Consider the following 18026-nt stretch of genomic DNA (forward strand, 5'->3'; position numbering starts at 1 on the left):
CGACAAAGGGGCTGATCCTGTCACTGTGATCACCCACTCAGATGAATTCTCGGATTGTCCTAACATACCCAGGTTTTGACCCCCGCTAAGGATCTCACTGATTGGTACATCAAAGATAGCCCAATCCGACACCTAGTGTAGTATCATAATCGAGTCTAGGGGTTAGGTGTAACTTTCCAGTTTTGCCCATCTATCTCCAAGGTCCAGGGCAATACTGGAAATCTGGTCCGGTTCAAAGGTTCTATTAATCCTACACTGCATGTGCTTCGGGTCTCACCCTGGTAGCTGAGACAAGCCACCCCAACAGTTGGCAGCACACCAGTGTCAGCCTTGGTAGGATAAATCTCCCCAGACTTACCCAATGGCTATGAACATTCTAAACTAACACAAGTCTCATTAAGTGTCCAGTTTAAGGGTATTACACATAAACACACCACAGGAACATGAATCAAATGTGTACTTTATTCATTTACAATAAATTCATAATGTACATATTTCTGATTGAAGCTAAGGGCATACAACTGTCTAACAATGTCTGCCCTGATGTCACCTTTTTTGAGTCTGTCCCCTTTTCTCATGTCTTGAAGCACCTTCGTCTCCACCTGTACTTCCTCTTCCTCTTCCTGTCAGTGATCCAGTTCCAGATGTTGTTGTTGGAGTAGACTCATCACCTCATCCAGTGCAGATCACCACCGAACGACCACCAATCCGGCAAGTGTATACATGTCGAACGACACCGGCCCCTCCTCCAGCTTCTACCTCATCTGCGGATCCTCCCATGGCTCCTATTGTTGAACCTTCAGACCTCGACCTACCCATTGCCTTACGGAAAGGTAAACACAGTTCTACCCTCCATCCCATTTCCAATTTTGTTTCATTATCTCGTCTTTCTACCTCACATTGCCAGTTTGTTTCACTTTTGTCCTCTATTTCCATACCTAACAATGTTCAAGAAGCTCTTAGTTCACCTGGGTGGCGGCGGGCAATGGAGGAGGAACTTTCTGCTCTTCAACATACTCAAACGTGGGAACTTACTACTCTCCCACCTTGTAAGCATGTTGTGGGCTGTAAATGGGTGTATACTGTGAAATACTTGCCAGATGGTAGTGTGGAGCGTCTGAAGGCCAGACTTGTTGCTAAAGGTTACTCATAGTTGTATGGAGTGGACTACATGGAGTCAATCTCTCCGGTGGCTAAGACTGGTTCTGTTTGTGTACTAATTTCCCTGGCAGTTATGTATGATTGGCCTCTGTTTCAGCTTGATATAAAGAATGCCTTCCTCCATGGTGATCTTGTGGAGGAGGTATATATGGAGCAACCACCTGGTTTGTTGCTCAGGGGGAGGATGGTAAGGTATGCAGATTGAAGAAGGCAATTTATGGGTTGAAACAATCGTCGCGTGCTTGGTTTGGGAAGTTCAGTGAAGTGGTGAAGAGTTTTGGAATGAAGCAATGCCAGGTTGATCACTCAGTGTTCAGCTATGACTCAGAAGCTGGGAAGATCCTATTAGTGGTCTATGTGGATGATATTGTCATTATTGGCAGTGATAAATTGGGGATTGGCAAACTAAAGGTATTTCTGCAAAATCATTTCCAAACAAAAGATTTCGGAACATTAAAGTATTTCTTGGGAATAGAAGTTGCCAGGTCAAAACAAGGTGTAAATCTGTGCCAAAGAAAATATGTTCTTGATCTATTGGAAGAAACAGGACTGTTAGGTGCAAAACCGGCTAATACCCCTATGGAACCAAATGTTACGTTGAGCAGCGATATAGGAGAAGTATTTGAAGATCCTGGAAGGTGTAGACGACTAGTGGGGAAGCTGAACTATCTGACTATCATGAGACCTGACATATCCTTTGCAGTCAGTGTGGTGAGCCAATTCATGCAGAACCCTCGTATACCTCACTGGGATGCAGTTCTTAGAATTGTAAGGTATCTGAAAGGAGCTCCAGGCTGTGGACTATTGTATAAACCAGGAGGAAAACTTGAAGTAGTGGGGTATACAGATGCAGACTGGGCAGGTTCAATGAATGATAGAAGATCTACTACAGGTTATTGCACATTCCTTGGAGGAAATCTTGTGACGTGGAAGAGTAAAAAGCAGACAGTTGTGGCCAGAAGTAGTGTTGAAGCTGAGTATAGGGCCATGGCACATACTACCTGTGAGTTAGTGTGGTTGAGGAATCTTCTACAAGAAATTGGGTTTCACATGGATAAACCTATGAGACTGTATTGTGACAACCAAGCTGCACTCCATATCTCATCCAATCCTGTATTTCATGAGAGAACAAAGCACATAGAGGTTGATTGCCACTTTGTGAGGGAGAAGGTCCTTGCTGGAGAGATAAACACAGAACATGTGGGCTCGAATGATTAATGGGCAGATTTGTTTACAAAAGCTCTAAGCTCAGGGAAAGTGAACTATCTATGTAACAAGCTGGGATTATATGACATATATTCTCTAGCTTGAGGGGGAGTGTTAAGGTGAGCCGAATAGGGGTAGTTTAGTCATCTCATGTTTGTTAAGTACCTTGCTTATGTGGCAGTTTTATTAGAGATACTCTGCCCACACTTAAGTAAGGGCAGTTTAGTCTTTATAAAGGTTATTAGAACCTAATAAACATTAGGGGGTCGAATGAACAGAGTACGAATCAGTTTTGACTAAACCCTCCTGTTCTCTCTTTCTCTTTTCTTCTTCTTCATCTTCTTCTTCCTTCTCTCCTAGTTCGGGTTACTGTAGCTGCATTCGAAACAGCAATTACCAGGCCACCATTAATAGTGCCTACAATTCAATACAACATTAAAGAACAAAACATATTGAGGTGGATCGACATTTTATCAGGGAGAGAGTTGCCTCTCAAGAAGTCTTTCTGCTATATGTTGGTTTTGACATGCAGCTTGCTGATCTTTTCACCAAAGTAGTCACTAAAGTCAAGTAGCAGACAAATTTACGCATGCTGGGATGACCAATATATATTCCAAACTTGAGGGGGGAGTGTAGAGATACAGTAGATCAGACTTGAAACTTATTTGTGGTCCCACATGTTTACTTTTTATTACTTTTTTATTTCTGTCATACTACTGTTACTACTGTTTTTCTCAATGCTATAGTTGGCAAGGTATTATGGTCATTGTACACCTTTTATTTCATTTCTCATATAAATACCAATCATTGGGGTGGCAGGACCACTACATTCTGCTCCCTTTTATTCTCTTTTTCCTGTGCCTTCTCCTCCATTTCTTCTCTTCTTTTCTTCTGTTTCTTTGAAGTTTTTATCCTAAACCTATCTCTGTTAACAGCTCATCTTTCAAGTGGGATCATTGGTAGGATAACCACATCATGGACATTGTTGTGTGATAATCACATAATGCTGCCACTATGCAAATGGAGTCACTCTATCCACCTGGCTTCTATCCAAAATTGCCATGACATATTATCTCCCATGAAATCCTGCTTCTTGATTTGAATTTTCTCATAAAACAATTTTGTTTTCTTTAAATGCTATTTTGGAGAAGTGTTATTCTAGATTAACTTTTTCTTTGTAAGCTTATTTCCATTGAAAACATGTTTCTTTACACGAAGCATGTACCACTTCCATGCTTTCACCCTCTCTTGTAACCCCTATTTTAGGTAGGAATTGAATGGGAAATATATCTAGTTAGAAAATAAACCTCAAAAAGGGAAGTTTCCAGGTTGAAGTGAACTAGGGTTAATGGGTCATGTTCTATCCATAAAAGTGAATTAAAGAAGCCTTCCCTCACAATGAAATTCATCCAAACTTCTCCCTCAAAAGTAGAAGCCTTCAATTACCGTTTGGAGTAAAGTAGCTGGTGCTATCTTGAGCTCAAAGGCCATATGCTATTGACCAAGATGTGGTTTCACCTATTTTTTTCATTCAATCTAAAGCTTAAAAAAATGCAATTTGGGTGAATGGTTTTAGATTTATATATTATATGAGATAGTCAAAGAATAAATCACTTGAACATTATGAAATTGTTTAGTGGATCAACATACCAAACGCTTCTATCTGACCTTCATCTTGAATCTTCAAGTGATCTGCATCTATGATAAACAGAATTATTATGTATCCAAACAGATATTGAATGAACTAGTAGTGAAACCATTTATTGTGTCTACCATGAAAGGTCATAATAAATTCAAATCATAATCTTCTCTAACATATTAAAGACAGTATGTTTATAGCCACAATCTTCTTTTGTTATCCAAGGAATGATTTTATCACAGTAATTATGGCAACCTGATACTATTTCACCTAAAAGAGCGTGAACATAGAAATCTAAAAAAGATAATTAAATTTCAGGTAGGTAAAAACCTGGATAACAAATTCAAAAGTGTTTTATTCATCCAATTTCTTTAAATTGTATGCCTAATTGTAATTAATACAAGAATGCTTTTTTGAGTAGAGTAAAAATAGATCTGAAACTACATAGAAAAAAATCCTCTTAAGGATCTACTATTCATGTTGATTAAAAGCTTAAAGCTGAGTGAGCTTCTACTTTTTCATTAAACAATAGTATTAATAATAATAATAATAATAATAATATCAAACTATTCAATATGGACAAATTTAGTCATAGTCATCATCAACATCATTATATAAGCTTTGTCCCAATATGAGGTCTGCTACATGAATCCTGTTTCACCATTCCGTTCTATTCAAACCTATGATATATAATAATGGACAGACTTGGTTCTAAAATTATTCAAAATATGAAACTTTAGAATCAAAGTTCCCATTCCAAAAAACGAAGGTAGTATCATATACTCTCAGAAAACAAATTTATGGATGACTTCGAACATAATACATTGGTCCTACTTAATTTTGGTGTTTCTATAATTTATGCTTTCCATGAATCATCTTGTGTCATCCTGACTTAACTAATAGAAGGAAAAACAAGCATGCTGACTTGAAGAGAAACCATTCCATTGTCAGAGTCAGATTGAAAATCAAAGAAAGAGAAAGAGAGAGAGAACATAGCCGAATGGTGGGTGTGACACCTTGTGTCAGTCGACACCCTAAAAGTTATATTTATATGAAAAGGTAAAAGGACAAATCTGTCCTTAATATGCAAAAGAAAGAGAATAAAGAATAGTTATACAACAAGGGAAAAAAAGTACAAAATTAGCCCTATGGCTAGTTTCCTAGTTCTCTACACTCCCCCTCAAATTGATGCCTAGGAATAAGCATCAGTTTGTGCATAAGAAATAGATGTTGAGCTTGAGTCATTGCTTTAGTCAACAAGTCTGCTAGTTGGAGCCCAGAGGAGACATGAGGAAGAGATATGGTACCCCCAAGAAGAAGATCGCGGATGAAATGGCAATCAACTTCTATGTGTTTGGTGTGCTCGTGGAAGACGGGGTTAGAAGCAATTTTAAATTCATTGATATTGTTTGCATACAGAGGGACATGTGATGCTGGCTCATTAAGTATTTCAAAAGGAAGAGCTCGAAGCCATATGATCTCACTACACATGGAAGACATAGCCCTGTATTCAGCTTCAGTGGAAGACTTGGATATGGTAGCTTGCTTCTTGCACTTCCATGAGATAAGAGAATTGCCTAAGAAAACACACCAGCCAATAGTGGATCGTCAGGTGTCAGGGCATCCAGCCCAATCAGCATCTACATAGGCCATGAGATTAATAGGGAATGAGGAGGAGAAGAATATCCCGTGTGACAGGGTGCCTCGCACATATCTGATGATCCAATGAACTGCAGATAAATGAGGTTGTCTTGGGGAAGACACAAAGTGGCTTACTATCTAAATTGCATAAGATATATCTGGACGAGTCATGGTGAGATACATCAAGCTGCCCACTAGCTGATGATAAAGGGTAGGATCTTCAAGAGGAAAGCCATAATCTTTGCTAAGTTTCAGATTCAGTTCTAGTGGGGTGTCCACAAACTTAAAATCACTAAGATTTTCCAATTTAACAAGATCAGCCACATACTTCTGTTGATTGACAAAGTAGCCTCGAGAATTTCTACTCACTTCAAGGCCTTAGAAGTATGTCAAAGGCCCCAAGTCCTTCATCTTAAAGGACTCACTGAGTAACTGTTGTAGCTTATCAATTCATTCTATGTCATCTCTTGTAATGAGTATATCATCAACATAAAGAAGTAACATCGTTACTCCCTGCTTCCGCCTTAGGGTGAACAAGGAGTAATCAAAAGAACTCTGGATAAAGCCAGCATCAATGATGACAGATCTGAATTTCTCAAACTAGGCCCTAGGAGCTTGCTTCAGGCCATAAAGTGACTTCTTCAGACAACAAACAAGTTGCGGCTTTGTACAATATCCTGGAGGAGGCTTCATGTAGACTGTATCTTTCAACTCCCCATGGAGAAAAGCATTCTTGACATCCATCTAATGAATTGTCCACTGTTTGACTGCAAACACAACCATCAAAAGTCATACAGTGGTCATCTTAGCTACAGGAGAAAAGGTCTCCTCATAGTCTATCCCATATTCCTATTTGTAGCCCTGTGCAACATGCCTAGCTTTGTATCTGTCTAGGCTTCCATCAGATTTTAGTTTCACAGAATAGACCCATTGACTTCCTATGAGAGATGTCTTAGGTGGAGCTTTGACCAGGTCCTAGGTGTCATTCTCATGAAGAGCTCGAATCTCAGAATCCATTGCATCTTTTCAGTGTGGTTTTGCCACAACCTACTGGTAAGATCTGAGAATGTCTGTGGTAGATAAAATGGCAGAAAAGGAGCTATGGTCTGGTGAATAACCATAATGGTTAGGTGGACGAGAAATTCTAGAGGAATGACATAAAGTAGGAGGAATGGGTTCAGAAGGAAGGTCTTGAACACTTATTGAGGAAGCTGAAGTGACTGGAACAACAACTGGAGGCAGAGCAGAGGGGGGGATCGAGACTGAAGAAGGCCGTTTCTTCCTGAAGTAGGTCTAAAGTTGTTGCGGAGGTGACAATGGAGTATTTGAGGTATCTGTAGAATCAAAACTGTGCAACAAGGAAATAGAAGGAGCTGAGAATTTCACAATATGTTCTGAAAATGACACACTTTCAATAAAAACTACATTACGAGAAATTCGAAGATGACAAACCAAAGGGTCATAGCAAAGATACCCTTTATGTTCAAAACTGTACCCCATAAAGGCACACAAAGCTGCTTGTGTAATTAACTTTGTGCGTTCATGGACAGAACAATCACATCCAAACACTTTGAGCATGGATAGATTTGGGGATTTGTGAAAGAGGGATTGAAATGGAGAGGAGTTATTCAAAACTGATGATGAAAGATGATTTATGAGATACACAGCAGTACTGGCCGCCTCCACCCAAAACCAAGAGGGTACATGGGAATCCTGTAGAAGGGTTCTGACTACACTCAAGATATGCCCATTTTTCCTTTTTGCAACCCCGTTTTGTTGTGGGGGTGCCTGGATAGGACTTTTGGGTTTGAATTCCATGTAGTTTTAAATAGTTTTGGAAATCCCCATCAATATACTCTCCCCTTGAATCCGATCGTAGCACACAAATTTGGGCATCAAATTGAGTGGTAGCATAGGTGTGAAAGTGCTTAAATACAGTGTACACTTCAGATTTCTTTCGAAGAAAATAAGCCCAAGTGAAACAAGTGCAGTCATCAATAAAGGTTATAAAATATTTAAAACCCATCCTGAGACAACTAGAGACGACCAAACATCACTACATATTAAATAAAAAGGGACTATTGCATGTTCAGAATGAGAAGGAAAAGGCAAAATATGGCTCTTACATAAGCCACAAGTAATGTAATCTTTACTCACATTCTTAAGAGAAACATTAGAAATAGGTAAACTACCAGAAGAAAAAAATTGATCAAGTTTCTTAGAGAAAGGATGGCCCAGGCATTTATGCCACAACTGCTAATCTTTATTACAATTAATAGATTCAAAACTAGAAGTAGTAGAAATCAAACATGAAGTAGAATCAGGCACAATTTTATTCTTCTCAAATTTTAGAGGAAAGAGTCTTCCGAGTCTACGCTCCTTCCCCTTCACTGCCCTAGTTTGTCGGTCCTGTATCAAACAACCATCAGAAGTAAATGAGACATTTTACCTTCCTCTACAAGTTGGCCAACAGAAATTAAATTGGTGGTAAGCTTAGGTACAAATAAGGTTTTGGACAAATGAAATGGAGATGACTTAAGAAGTAGATAAATACAAATCATCACATCCAAGTATACCTAATTTCTCACCATTAGCAGTAATAATGTGTTTATTGGGGAGATGGGGTTTAGGACTATTAGAGTGCTCGAGTCAAGGGTATTTTGGTCATTCTGGTTTATCTTCTTGAAAGTGAAAGGTTTATTGTATATGAGTTTAAGTTATGTGTCCCATCTTATATGAGGGACAAAACTGTCTTTCTTGTAACTCCAAGTTTTATGAATAAAATCCAAGTGGGTCGGCTAGGAGAGTGATTTTTTCACATTCTCTCTTCTAGTCTGGCCGAACATTCTTCTCCTTTCTCTTTTCTTTCTTCTTCCTTCTTCTCAACTTTGACCTAGAATCAACTAGGGTTTATTCACAAGGACACTGACCAAGAGTGGCCCCTGCCATATGGTTAGAAGCTCCTGAGTCAATGTACTATAGATGGTTCGATAAGGGACAATAGGTAGGAGACTTACCAGACAGGTCCATAGCAGAGAAGGCTGAAGAGATGACAGAGGACATGAGCTGTCGAATTCGTTCTTCAGATATGCTACCTGAAGTGTCATTTTGGCCGGCCACAGAAGTAATGGAGGATGATGTATCTGATCCATCTACACCTGTCTGATAAGCCTTGTCCTTTCTTCTGATTTGATCCATTGCTTTTCTGAGGCCGAGTGGGGCATTCAGTGATAATATGGCCTACCTTCTTATAGTAGGTGCATGTATTCTTTTTCTTGCAGTGAGAAACAACATGCCCGAACTCCTTACATTCATAGCACTGTATTTTAGAGAAGTCCTTCTTCCCTTTTGGTTTTGTTGCTAGAAAGACAGTATCAATGTTGGACTCCTTTCTTCCATCCAGAGAAGTCTGTGTGGCAAATCTAGTTTCAGCCCTCAGAATTTCCCCAAGAATAATACCCAAGTCAGGAAGTGTTCATTGATTCAGGATATTAGATCTAACAACTTTGAATTCAGGTCTGAGATGCATTAGGAAGTGCTTAGTCTTTCTTCTATTAAAATGTTCCTTCATATACTTCACACAACATTCTGAAGGATCATTTCCCATGTGAAAAAGCTCATATTTGGTCCAAAGGTTAATAAACCCAGCATAGTACTCTTGGAACTTTCTTTCTCCTTGATAATAGGAGATGTCAACCTCTATCTGGTACTGTCTTGAGGTGTTTGATTGCTGATATACTTTCTCGCGATACTCATACATCTCATAAGCATTCCTATATCCTCTCATAGGAATTGCAATGTCAGTTTCAACGGATCCTAAGATTCATGGTGCAATTTTTGCATTATCAATTCTCCACTGATTAAGATCCTTGATGTCCGAATAATCAGGTTTAACTATTGATCCATCCAGATATCCCCAGAGACCTTTCGCCTCCACATGAAATTGGAAATTGAATATAGTTCGTACCATTAAACTTAATGGGGAGAATTTCCATCCTTTCTGATACCATTGAATCACAAGAGCAAGAAAAACCACAACAAGAAGAGTTCAAAACAGTAGAACAAAGAAGTACCTCTCAGTCGATGTTCAAAAAAGGAAACTGTAAGGGTCTGCCGAACTCTGAAGTGGCTAAAAACCCTTCTAAATCAAATCTGATTCAAACCAACTAGATCTAAAGTTTCAGTCTGATCCGATGCTTCTAGAGGGAGATCCAAACCAAAAGAGAAATCTGATGGCGCGGCAGTCCAAGAACAGAGTCTGTCGAGTTCTGATTGAATGCAGCCTCAGAAAAAGGATTCAAGGACACTCAAGAGCCTCCCAAATACTGTTAGGGAGTACTCTAGATTACAGATAAGAATGGGGTGAGGAAGAAGTTACTTGCAGATCAGATCGTGACCTGCTCTGATACCATGTCAGAGTCAGATCGAAAATCAAAGAGAGAGAGAGAGAACACAGCCGAATGGTGGGTGTGACACCTTGTGTCAGTCGACACCCTAAAAGTTATATTTATATTAAAAGGTAAAAGGACAAATCTGTCCTTAATATACAAAAGAAAGAGAATAAAGAATAGTTATACAACAAGGGAGAAGAAAAAGTACAAAATTAGCCCTACGGCTAGTTTCCCAGTTCTCTACATCCATTAGGGCTGTCAACGGAATTTATATAATTATCTTATATTCTATATATAATAAATTCAAACCTTTATTTTATATTAATTTATCATATATACGAGTTAAAAAGTAATTAACTTTTCAAAATTTTCCTTTATTTTAAAAAATGAAGTGGAGCTGAATTAAATATGAATCTGATCTGAGATCATCAAAACCAATCAGATTTTGGGTTGGATTTGGATTTCAGTTTTCATTAATCAGATTGGATTCAGATGTTGATGAATCCTATCTGTTTACAGTCCTACATTCCATGTGGAAGATGAAAACTTCAGATGACAGATATCTAAGGGAAAAAAAAAGGTGTCCAAAGATTGCTAATATTCCCAAGATTTTCTGCATATGATCCAACTTCACATAGTTCTCATCAGATTGCTTCTTTCTTCTAAATTCAAGTGAACATGCTAAACAAACTACCAACATGTGATATCTAAATGGTCTAAGCTTTATTTAAAAACACTAATAAAAAAGAAAAAGAAATCTATATCTAAATGCTCTCAGCCCAAAAGTTTCCTGTATCATGATCCAAACATGTTGCATTGTCATAGATTGTAAAGTAGATATTCGACCATGAATTCGAGATATCAAGCAACACATTATCTCACAAAAATCACTTTCAATGCAAAGTGGAAAATATTGAAATAATAAATTTGTATCTCAGACCTGAGACATGATTATCAAACTTCAGAAAATGTGGGCGTCGATTTTGTGCCATTGCAAGCAGTACAGCATCCTCCACCTTAAAAAAGATTTCAAAGTTAACTCCTGCTTACTGAAAGTGAATAATTCATAGGAAACAAAATCAATATATGCATCTAGTGCTGCATGTTTTTCACATTTGTCAGGTTTGTGGCTTCTTGCAATTGTATTCTCCAATCTATGAAGTTCCTAGTCAGGTAGTGTCAGAAGTTTAGCATAGTCATGATCAATTTTGACAGAGATGTAATAATTCAGAGGTGGGTTCAGAAATTTAAATACCAACTCACACTGAATCTGACCCAAAAATAAATTGATTGAATATCAACTTTGGGAAAATAACCTGCAGCCACCTTTTTGTCCCTTGACAGAGCACAATGGCAGAACAGATTTCTGTAGCCAACCCCAAATAGTTGGGACCAAGGTTGAGCTGAGTACCAGAAGCTGCGTTGTGAATATATTGAAACCTCTTTGATTATAAATTTATTTGTTGCTCCTATGCTCCATGTTAAGTTAAAAATAGGGGAAAATTAAAAGAGAGTAGGTGATCATTATTTTTTGCAATAACACATTATTCATGTTTGATGACCAATATAGAGACAAAAGTAGCATTTATTAGTCGTTGAAAATATGAAATGACATAAAATATTCATCTAGTGTTCTATTTAAATATGATGTAGTCTTCTCACTCGCCCACCTCAAGCTAGTGCAAGATGACAGCGATGCCAATGTTGTGAAAAGTCATTTGTAAGGTCCCCATCAAAAAAAGCCCTAGCTTGTCAACCAAAGAAGCATCTATTACCTAATCTCACTACCTTAGTGAAAAAAATTGTACCATGAAGATAACATAGAAAGCTTACTGCTGTTACATGTTGCATCAAAACCAAGATACCGTTTGTGTTGAATCTTAGTCTGCATCTAGTAAAGAGTGCGAATGCAGAACTGAAGTGAATTTGGAATCTGGTTTGGTTTTGCAGGTGTTTGGTAAGAATGCATTTTTGTTCTGAAAAATGAAAGTAAACCGTTTTTTGCATTCAAAATGGGAGCAAAGTTTGCTTGTAAAAAATGGAAGAAAATTTTGCATTTAAGGCCCAGTTTGGAAGGAGTACAAATGCAAATATGTAGATGGCAAAACCTTATATTTGTATTATTTTGTATGTATTTGCACTGTACATGTTGGCATTTGTACTCCTTCCGAACTGAGCCTAAAGTTGGCCAATATAAAATAGGTTGGTTCCAACCTTGAGATTCATGTTTGCATCCATCACAAGAAAACAAGACACTGAATTTATCAGCGCAAAAATGAACCAGGTTTACATCCATCAACTTGAACAAATTTTGCATATCAGTGGATTCACTTTCTGCACTCTTTCCAAATGCAGCCTTAGGAGTAAAGCATTCAACAAAAAATCAAAAGCATTAAAAGATATATAGACTGAAAAACTATAAACATTAAACATAAGGATATGATTAAAACCTTTAGTGAAGCTAGTTCACGCATTCCTTTTTCAACTAAAAGCATGCTCTCAATGTTCCCATCTCCAGAAAGGTCACTTAGGCTATGAGGAATTTTATCCCTTTCCTCTGCATCTGTTTTCTCTGCACATAAGTAAATTGAAAAAAATAACCAAGTCATTAAAAAGTATATCATAAGCAAAATCATTCAACCTCCAACATTGAAATTACAATATCTAACCTGAGTTGGAAACATTGAGTGAAAAAAACTTAAGTTATCTACTAATAATTGATATTTAACCTGTCGGATTTTCCTCTTTAGCTTTCTGTCCAGCAGACAACACAACTTCAAGAGGAAGAGGGGCTAAGGAGGACCAATATTCATGTTTTGCTCCAGCAATTTCTGCATGGATGCCTACCAAAGGAAACTTGTTAAACATCAAAAGGAGTTCACATAGGAAACATCTAAATAAAAAATAAAAATGTTTGATATATGACTATATGAGATATATAGAAGAGCACGGTATGGTGATTAACTAATTCCACCATAATGTTAGGAGAGAGCAGAATTCTGGTAACTTCAGGAAGGTGAATTGTCTCGATATCTTCCTTTAAAACAGGAAACAGAACTCATGTAAAGATGAGAAATTAATTTTAACAGTTTCATGGAGATGAAAGGAAGAAATGAGGGAGTTAAGGTTTTATGTTCAAAACACTATTTTCTTACTAATTTTATCTATATAAATTGAAATTTTCCAAGATAGACCTGCTCATCTATAAAAAATCTAGATCTACTCAACTCAACAAAGCCATCTCTCAACCATTTGGGGTAGGCTAGACTGATGCAATTTTGCCATTCATCTCTATGAAGGGCGATATTGTATGTCTTCTTAAATCTACTCATATATGTAAAACCTTCTAAAATATTTTCTTATTTTAATACTTGATGTTTTCTTGGGTTTCTTGCTTCATGAGGAACATATCATGGTGATTATCAGAAGGTTAGCCATTAAATGTTCAAGGAGCATTGTTAGACTGATGGGCTGTTTGAAAATGGCTGAATTGGGCAAATTGAATTGGTTATCTATTTGTATTCAAGTAAGCAACTAAATAGAGTGTGATCTCCATAATTTCTGAATAGCATGCCAATTATACTACTTTACCCCTAAATATTTCACTATATAGCTATCTACTACATCACAAATCAAGAGGCAATTCGGTTCATCCAGTTCAGAAGTTATTAAATGGCCCTTCAAATTACTAATTACTAAAACAACAATATAACTTGTTTTTGGAAAGAAGTTGGAAGGTTTAGAGATGTTGAAAAGAAAAGGGAAGAAGAAGAGGAAGGAAGTGTCGAGAATGCTTGGTGTGTTACTGTTCACACCAAGAGACTTTTCATTTTACTTCACAAGCAAAATTACAAAGGTGTCCTTGAATAAGCGCCCAAATACAAATATTCATAAAAGGACAGAAATGCCCTCACACTCTTAACACTCCCCCTCAAGCTAAGTATAGATATTTATCATGCCTAGCTTGTTCAAATTGTTGTCAAGCTTTGATTTGGGAACACCTTTAGTAACACAATTAGCCAACTAGTTTTCAGACCTCACATAAGGTAGACAAATCTCTCCACTGGCAACTCTTTCTCTAATGAAATGCTGATCAACCTCTATATGTTTTGTACGATCATGTTGTACAGGATTTATGTTTATGGCAGCTTGATTGTCACAATATAATATCATTGGAGTATCAATATGCACTCCCATTTCTGTCAACAAGTTCTTTAGCCACAACAATTCCGAGACACCATGTACCATGGCTCTATACTCTGTCTCTGCACTAGATCGAGTTGCAATTGATTGCTTCTTGCTTCTCCAAGATACAACATTACCACCCACCAAGGTACAATAGCCAGAAGTAGATCGTCTATCATCAATAGAACCTACCCAGTCAGCATCAGAATAGGCCTCTACCTTCAGATGTCCATGATTAGAATACAACATCCCCTTTCTTGGACATCCCTTCAAATAGGCAAGTATTCTATTCACTTCTTGCATATGAGATGATCTAGGTTTGTGCATGTATTGACTGACCGCACTTACAGCATATGATATATCTGGTCTAGTCAGAAACAAGTAGAGAAGGCGACCAACAAGTCTTTGATACACACATTTGTTAGGAAGGACATCTCCATCATCAACTCCCAACTTATGATTGGGATCAATTGGAGTTTCGGCCAGTTTACAATCTAATTTTCCTACCTCTTGAAGCAAATCAAGGACATATTTCCTCTAAGAAATATAAATGCCCCTCTTTGACCTTGCGACCTCAACCCCTAGGAAATACCAGAGATTTCCAAGATCCTTAATTTCGAATTCAGTAGCAAGGAAAGACTTTAGTTCAACAATCTCAGAGATATCATCCCCTGTGATAACAATATCATCGAAATATACTATCAACATAGTTATTTTTCCATTTGCTCTCCTAATAAATAGGTTATGGTCAGCTTGTGATTGTGACAAGCCAATTTTTAAGACAACTTTCCTGAATCTATCAAATCAAGCTCTAGGGGATTGTTTAAGGCCATAAATAGATTTCTTCAAACAGCAAACCTTTCCTTCACTCCTAGGGATGTTCACTTTTGGAGGAAGTTCCATGTAAACTTCTTCCTAAAGGCCTCCATTAAGGAAGGCATTCTTAACATCCATTTGATACAAGGGCCAAGAATAGTGGGCAGCAAGAGACATGATAACTCAGATTGAATTCATCTTGGCTACTAGAGCAAATGTTACCTAGTAATCAATGTCATAAGACTAAGTGTACCCTTTTGCTACAAGTCGAGCTTTATACCTTTCAATTGAGCCATCGGCTTTATGCTTCACTATGTAAACCCATTTGCATCCAATATGAATTTTTCCTTCTAGAAGAGAAACAATTTCCCATGTTTGTTTTTTTTTTGAGTGCCTCCATTTCCTAGTTCATAGCATCCTTCCAATGAGGGAACTACACTACCTCAATAACATTGTGAGGGATAAAAACAGAAGCAATAGAAGAGATATAGGCACAATAAGAGGGTGATAAAGTATCATAAGAGACATAGTTTGAAATATCAGATTGTAATGGACATTCAATCTCTGGAGTCATCCTCTTTTTTTGTCTGGCGAATCACTGATGCCAAGATCAAGGAATAGGAGGAGGCAAAACAGGATGACTACTGCCACCACAGGGAGGAGGAGGAGGAGAAGAAGGATTGACAACATCAGCTGTAGGAATTGACATACAAAAAGGAGACGATACCGTTTTCTAGAAGGACGAGAGATGAAGAAGAAGGGAGTAGACTCAAAGAATGTGACATCTTTGGGCATATACCGTTTTCCAGAATAAGGGTCATAACAATGATACCCCTTTTGGACTGAAGAATACCCCAAGAAGACACTTGATAGACTTTCAATCAAATTTCAGCCTACAAGGACTCATGTCATGGACAAAGCAGATACACCCAAAAACCTTGGGAGGAAGATGGAATGTATCCTCATAAGGAAAAAGAAGCTGATGAGGAGACTGGAGATGTAGGGTCTGCGAGGGAAGTCTGTTAATAAGATATACAGCTTTGAGCAGCATGCCCCCAAAACCAAGTTGGAACATGCATCTGGAATAGCAAGCCTTTGGCAACTTCAATCACATGCATGTTTTCCTCTCCAACACCCCATTTTGTTGCGGAGTATGAGGGAAAGAACTCTGGTGAATCACTCCTTTTTCTTCAAGGAAGGATTGTAAGTGCTTCTCAAAGTACTCCTTGGCATTGTCAGATCTAATAATCTTGATCTTCTTCTAAAACCGTGTCTCCACCATACTGAAGAAGCCTTTCATGATGGAAGGAACTTCACCTTGGCTATTCATCAAATACAACCAAGTATACCGCGAATAGTCATCAACAACGAGAATGAAATATTTATAGCCACCCATACACGGAATAAAATAAGGTCCCCAAACATCAGTATGTATTAAATGAAAAGCAACATTACTCTTGTAATGTGTAGTGGCCTGTGGCCTAGTAGGGGCATTTCTTCCCTTTCCTCTTGTATTTCCTATGAGTTGTCACCCTAAGTATAAATACTAACTTAGGCGCCGCCAGCTTTAGTATCAGAATACATTCTTCTCTTTTCTCTCTTCTCTCTTCTCTGTCGAACTACATGGTATCAGAGCATCTCTGATCTGGGCGCAAGCTTCTCATCTCGGATTGTGGTTTCTTTCCTTTTCTGGAAATTTGTTTTTTCTCATATCATGGTTTCTTCTTCTGGGTGCAACCTCCAGCCCCTGATTTTTTCTTTCTTCTCTCTTGGTTGTTGTACCAAGGAGAAGGGTGTGGTGCCAGCCGAATGCAGTAAAAGATCTCTCCAGATCTGTGGTGGTAACCGAATGCAGTAAGAGATCTTTCTAGATCTGTGGTGGCAACCGAATGCAGTAAGGTGTCTTTCTGGATTTGTGGTGGCAGCCGAATGCACCAAAACTTGATTTTCTGAGGGTTTTTCTATGTGTTGTGGGTCGTGGAAGATAGGTATGCACTGTTACATTCATACGTAAACATTTGACCACTGTGAATGTCACAGTTTTGAGGATTTAGGGACTGGTGGTCTCCTCCTGTAAACCGAGGTGTTTCAACTAAGAGTTATCACCTACAGTACTGTTAAACATTCTTTGGAGGCTCCTTTTTTTTCAGACAAAAAACCCTCTATATCAGATTCAGTTTTTGAAAAAACGGCAGTAGATTTTCTGTAAAAATGGCTATTGAGGATTCAGCAACCTCTAGTATTACTTCCCAACAAGGAAACTTAAATGGGGGGATGAATGGCATGAATTTCTCTATGTCTATTACCCCCTTTGATGGTCGAACTATCTGGAATGGTCCAAAGGCATCAAACTTTATGTTACAACTAGGGGGAAGGCTAGTTATATAAGTGGAAAAATAAAAGAACCAAAGTCTGGTACTGCTGAACATGATCGATGGGATCAAGAAAACAGCATGGTTATGTCATGGCTGTTAGGCTCTTTGTTACCTCATGCAAGGAAAAATTTCATATGGGCTGACACAGCTTGTGAAATTTGGGAACAAGCCAAGGCAACCTATTCTGAACAGAGGCACTTTGCCAAGATTTATTAACTTCAAGCAGAATCATCTACATGTAAGCAAGGGGACCATAGCCTATCTACATACTACTCAGCCCTTACATCTGCCTGGAAGGAACTGGACTATTATTAGACCATTGATTGGAGGAATGATGGAGATGCACAGCACTATAAAAAACTTGTCTCCCAACAGTGGGTTTTTGCTTTCTTGCATGGGCTGAATCTGGCTTATGAGCCTCTCCAAGTGCAGATTTTGGGAAGTAGTGAACTTCCTTCAGTTGAGGAAGTATATGCTCTAGTCCAATCTGAAGAGAGCAAAAAAAACCTCATGAATGTTTCTGGGGGGGAGCAACCTGTTGCCCTAGCTGCAAGAGGGGGTAACACAAGAATGAAAAAGGGAGAACCAAGGAAAGGTGAAGATAAAGACAAA

The 18026-nt window shown here is 38.3% G+C and overlaps 1 protein-coding gene across 3 annotated transcripts in view; it reads right to left on the reverse strand.

The window, feature by feature from the left end:
* The window catches only part of LOC104590245 (coiled-coil domain-containing protein SCD2-like), a 145725-nt gene that overhangs the window by 40972 nt on the left and 86727 nt on the right, over positions 1 to 18026 (reverse strand). The window contains exons 11-14 of one of the 3 annotated variants that reach the window (XM_088902097.1): positions 12768 to 12881; positions 12489 to 12610; positions 10979 to 11054; positions 4018 to 4065 (exon numbers count right to left, since the gene is read on the reverse strand). In XM_088902097.1, the coding sequence (XP_088758223.1) occupies positions 4018 to 4065; positions 10979 to 11054; positions 12489 to 12610; positions 12768 to 12881 (360 nt within the window). Of the gene's footprint in view, positions 1 to 4017; positions 4066 to 7612; positions 8057 to 10978; positions 11055 to 12488; positions 12611 to 12767; positions 12882 to 18026 lie in introns of those variants that run through there. The other 2 variants (XM_088902098.1, XM_088902099.1) reach the window with 2 other exon arrangements.

Source organism: Nelumbo nucifera, chromosome 3, assembly GCF_055504915.1.
Source record: "Nelumbo nucifera cultivar China Antique chromosome 3, China Antique-T2T, whole genome shotgun sequence".
NCBI lineage: Eukaryota > Viridiplantae > Streptophyta > Magnoliopsida > Proteales > Nelumbonaceae > Nelumbo > Nelumbo nucifera.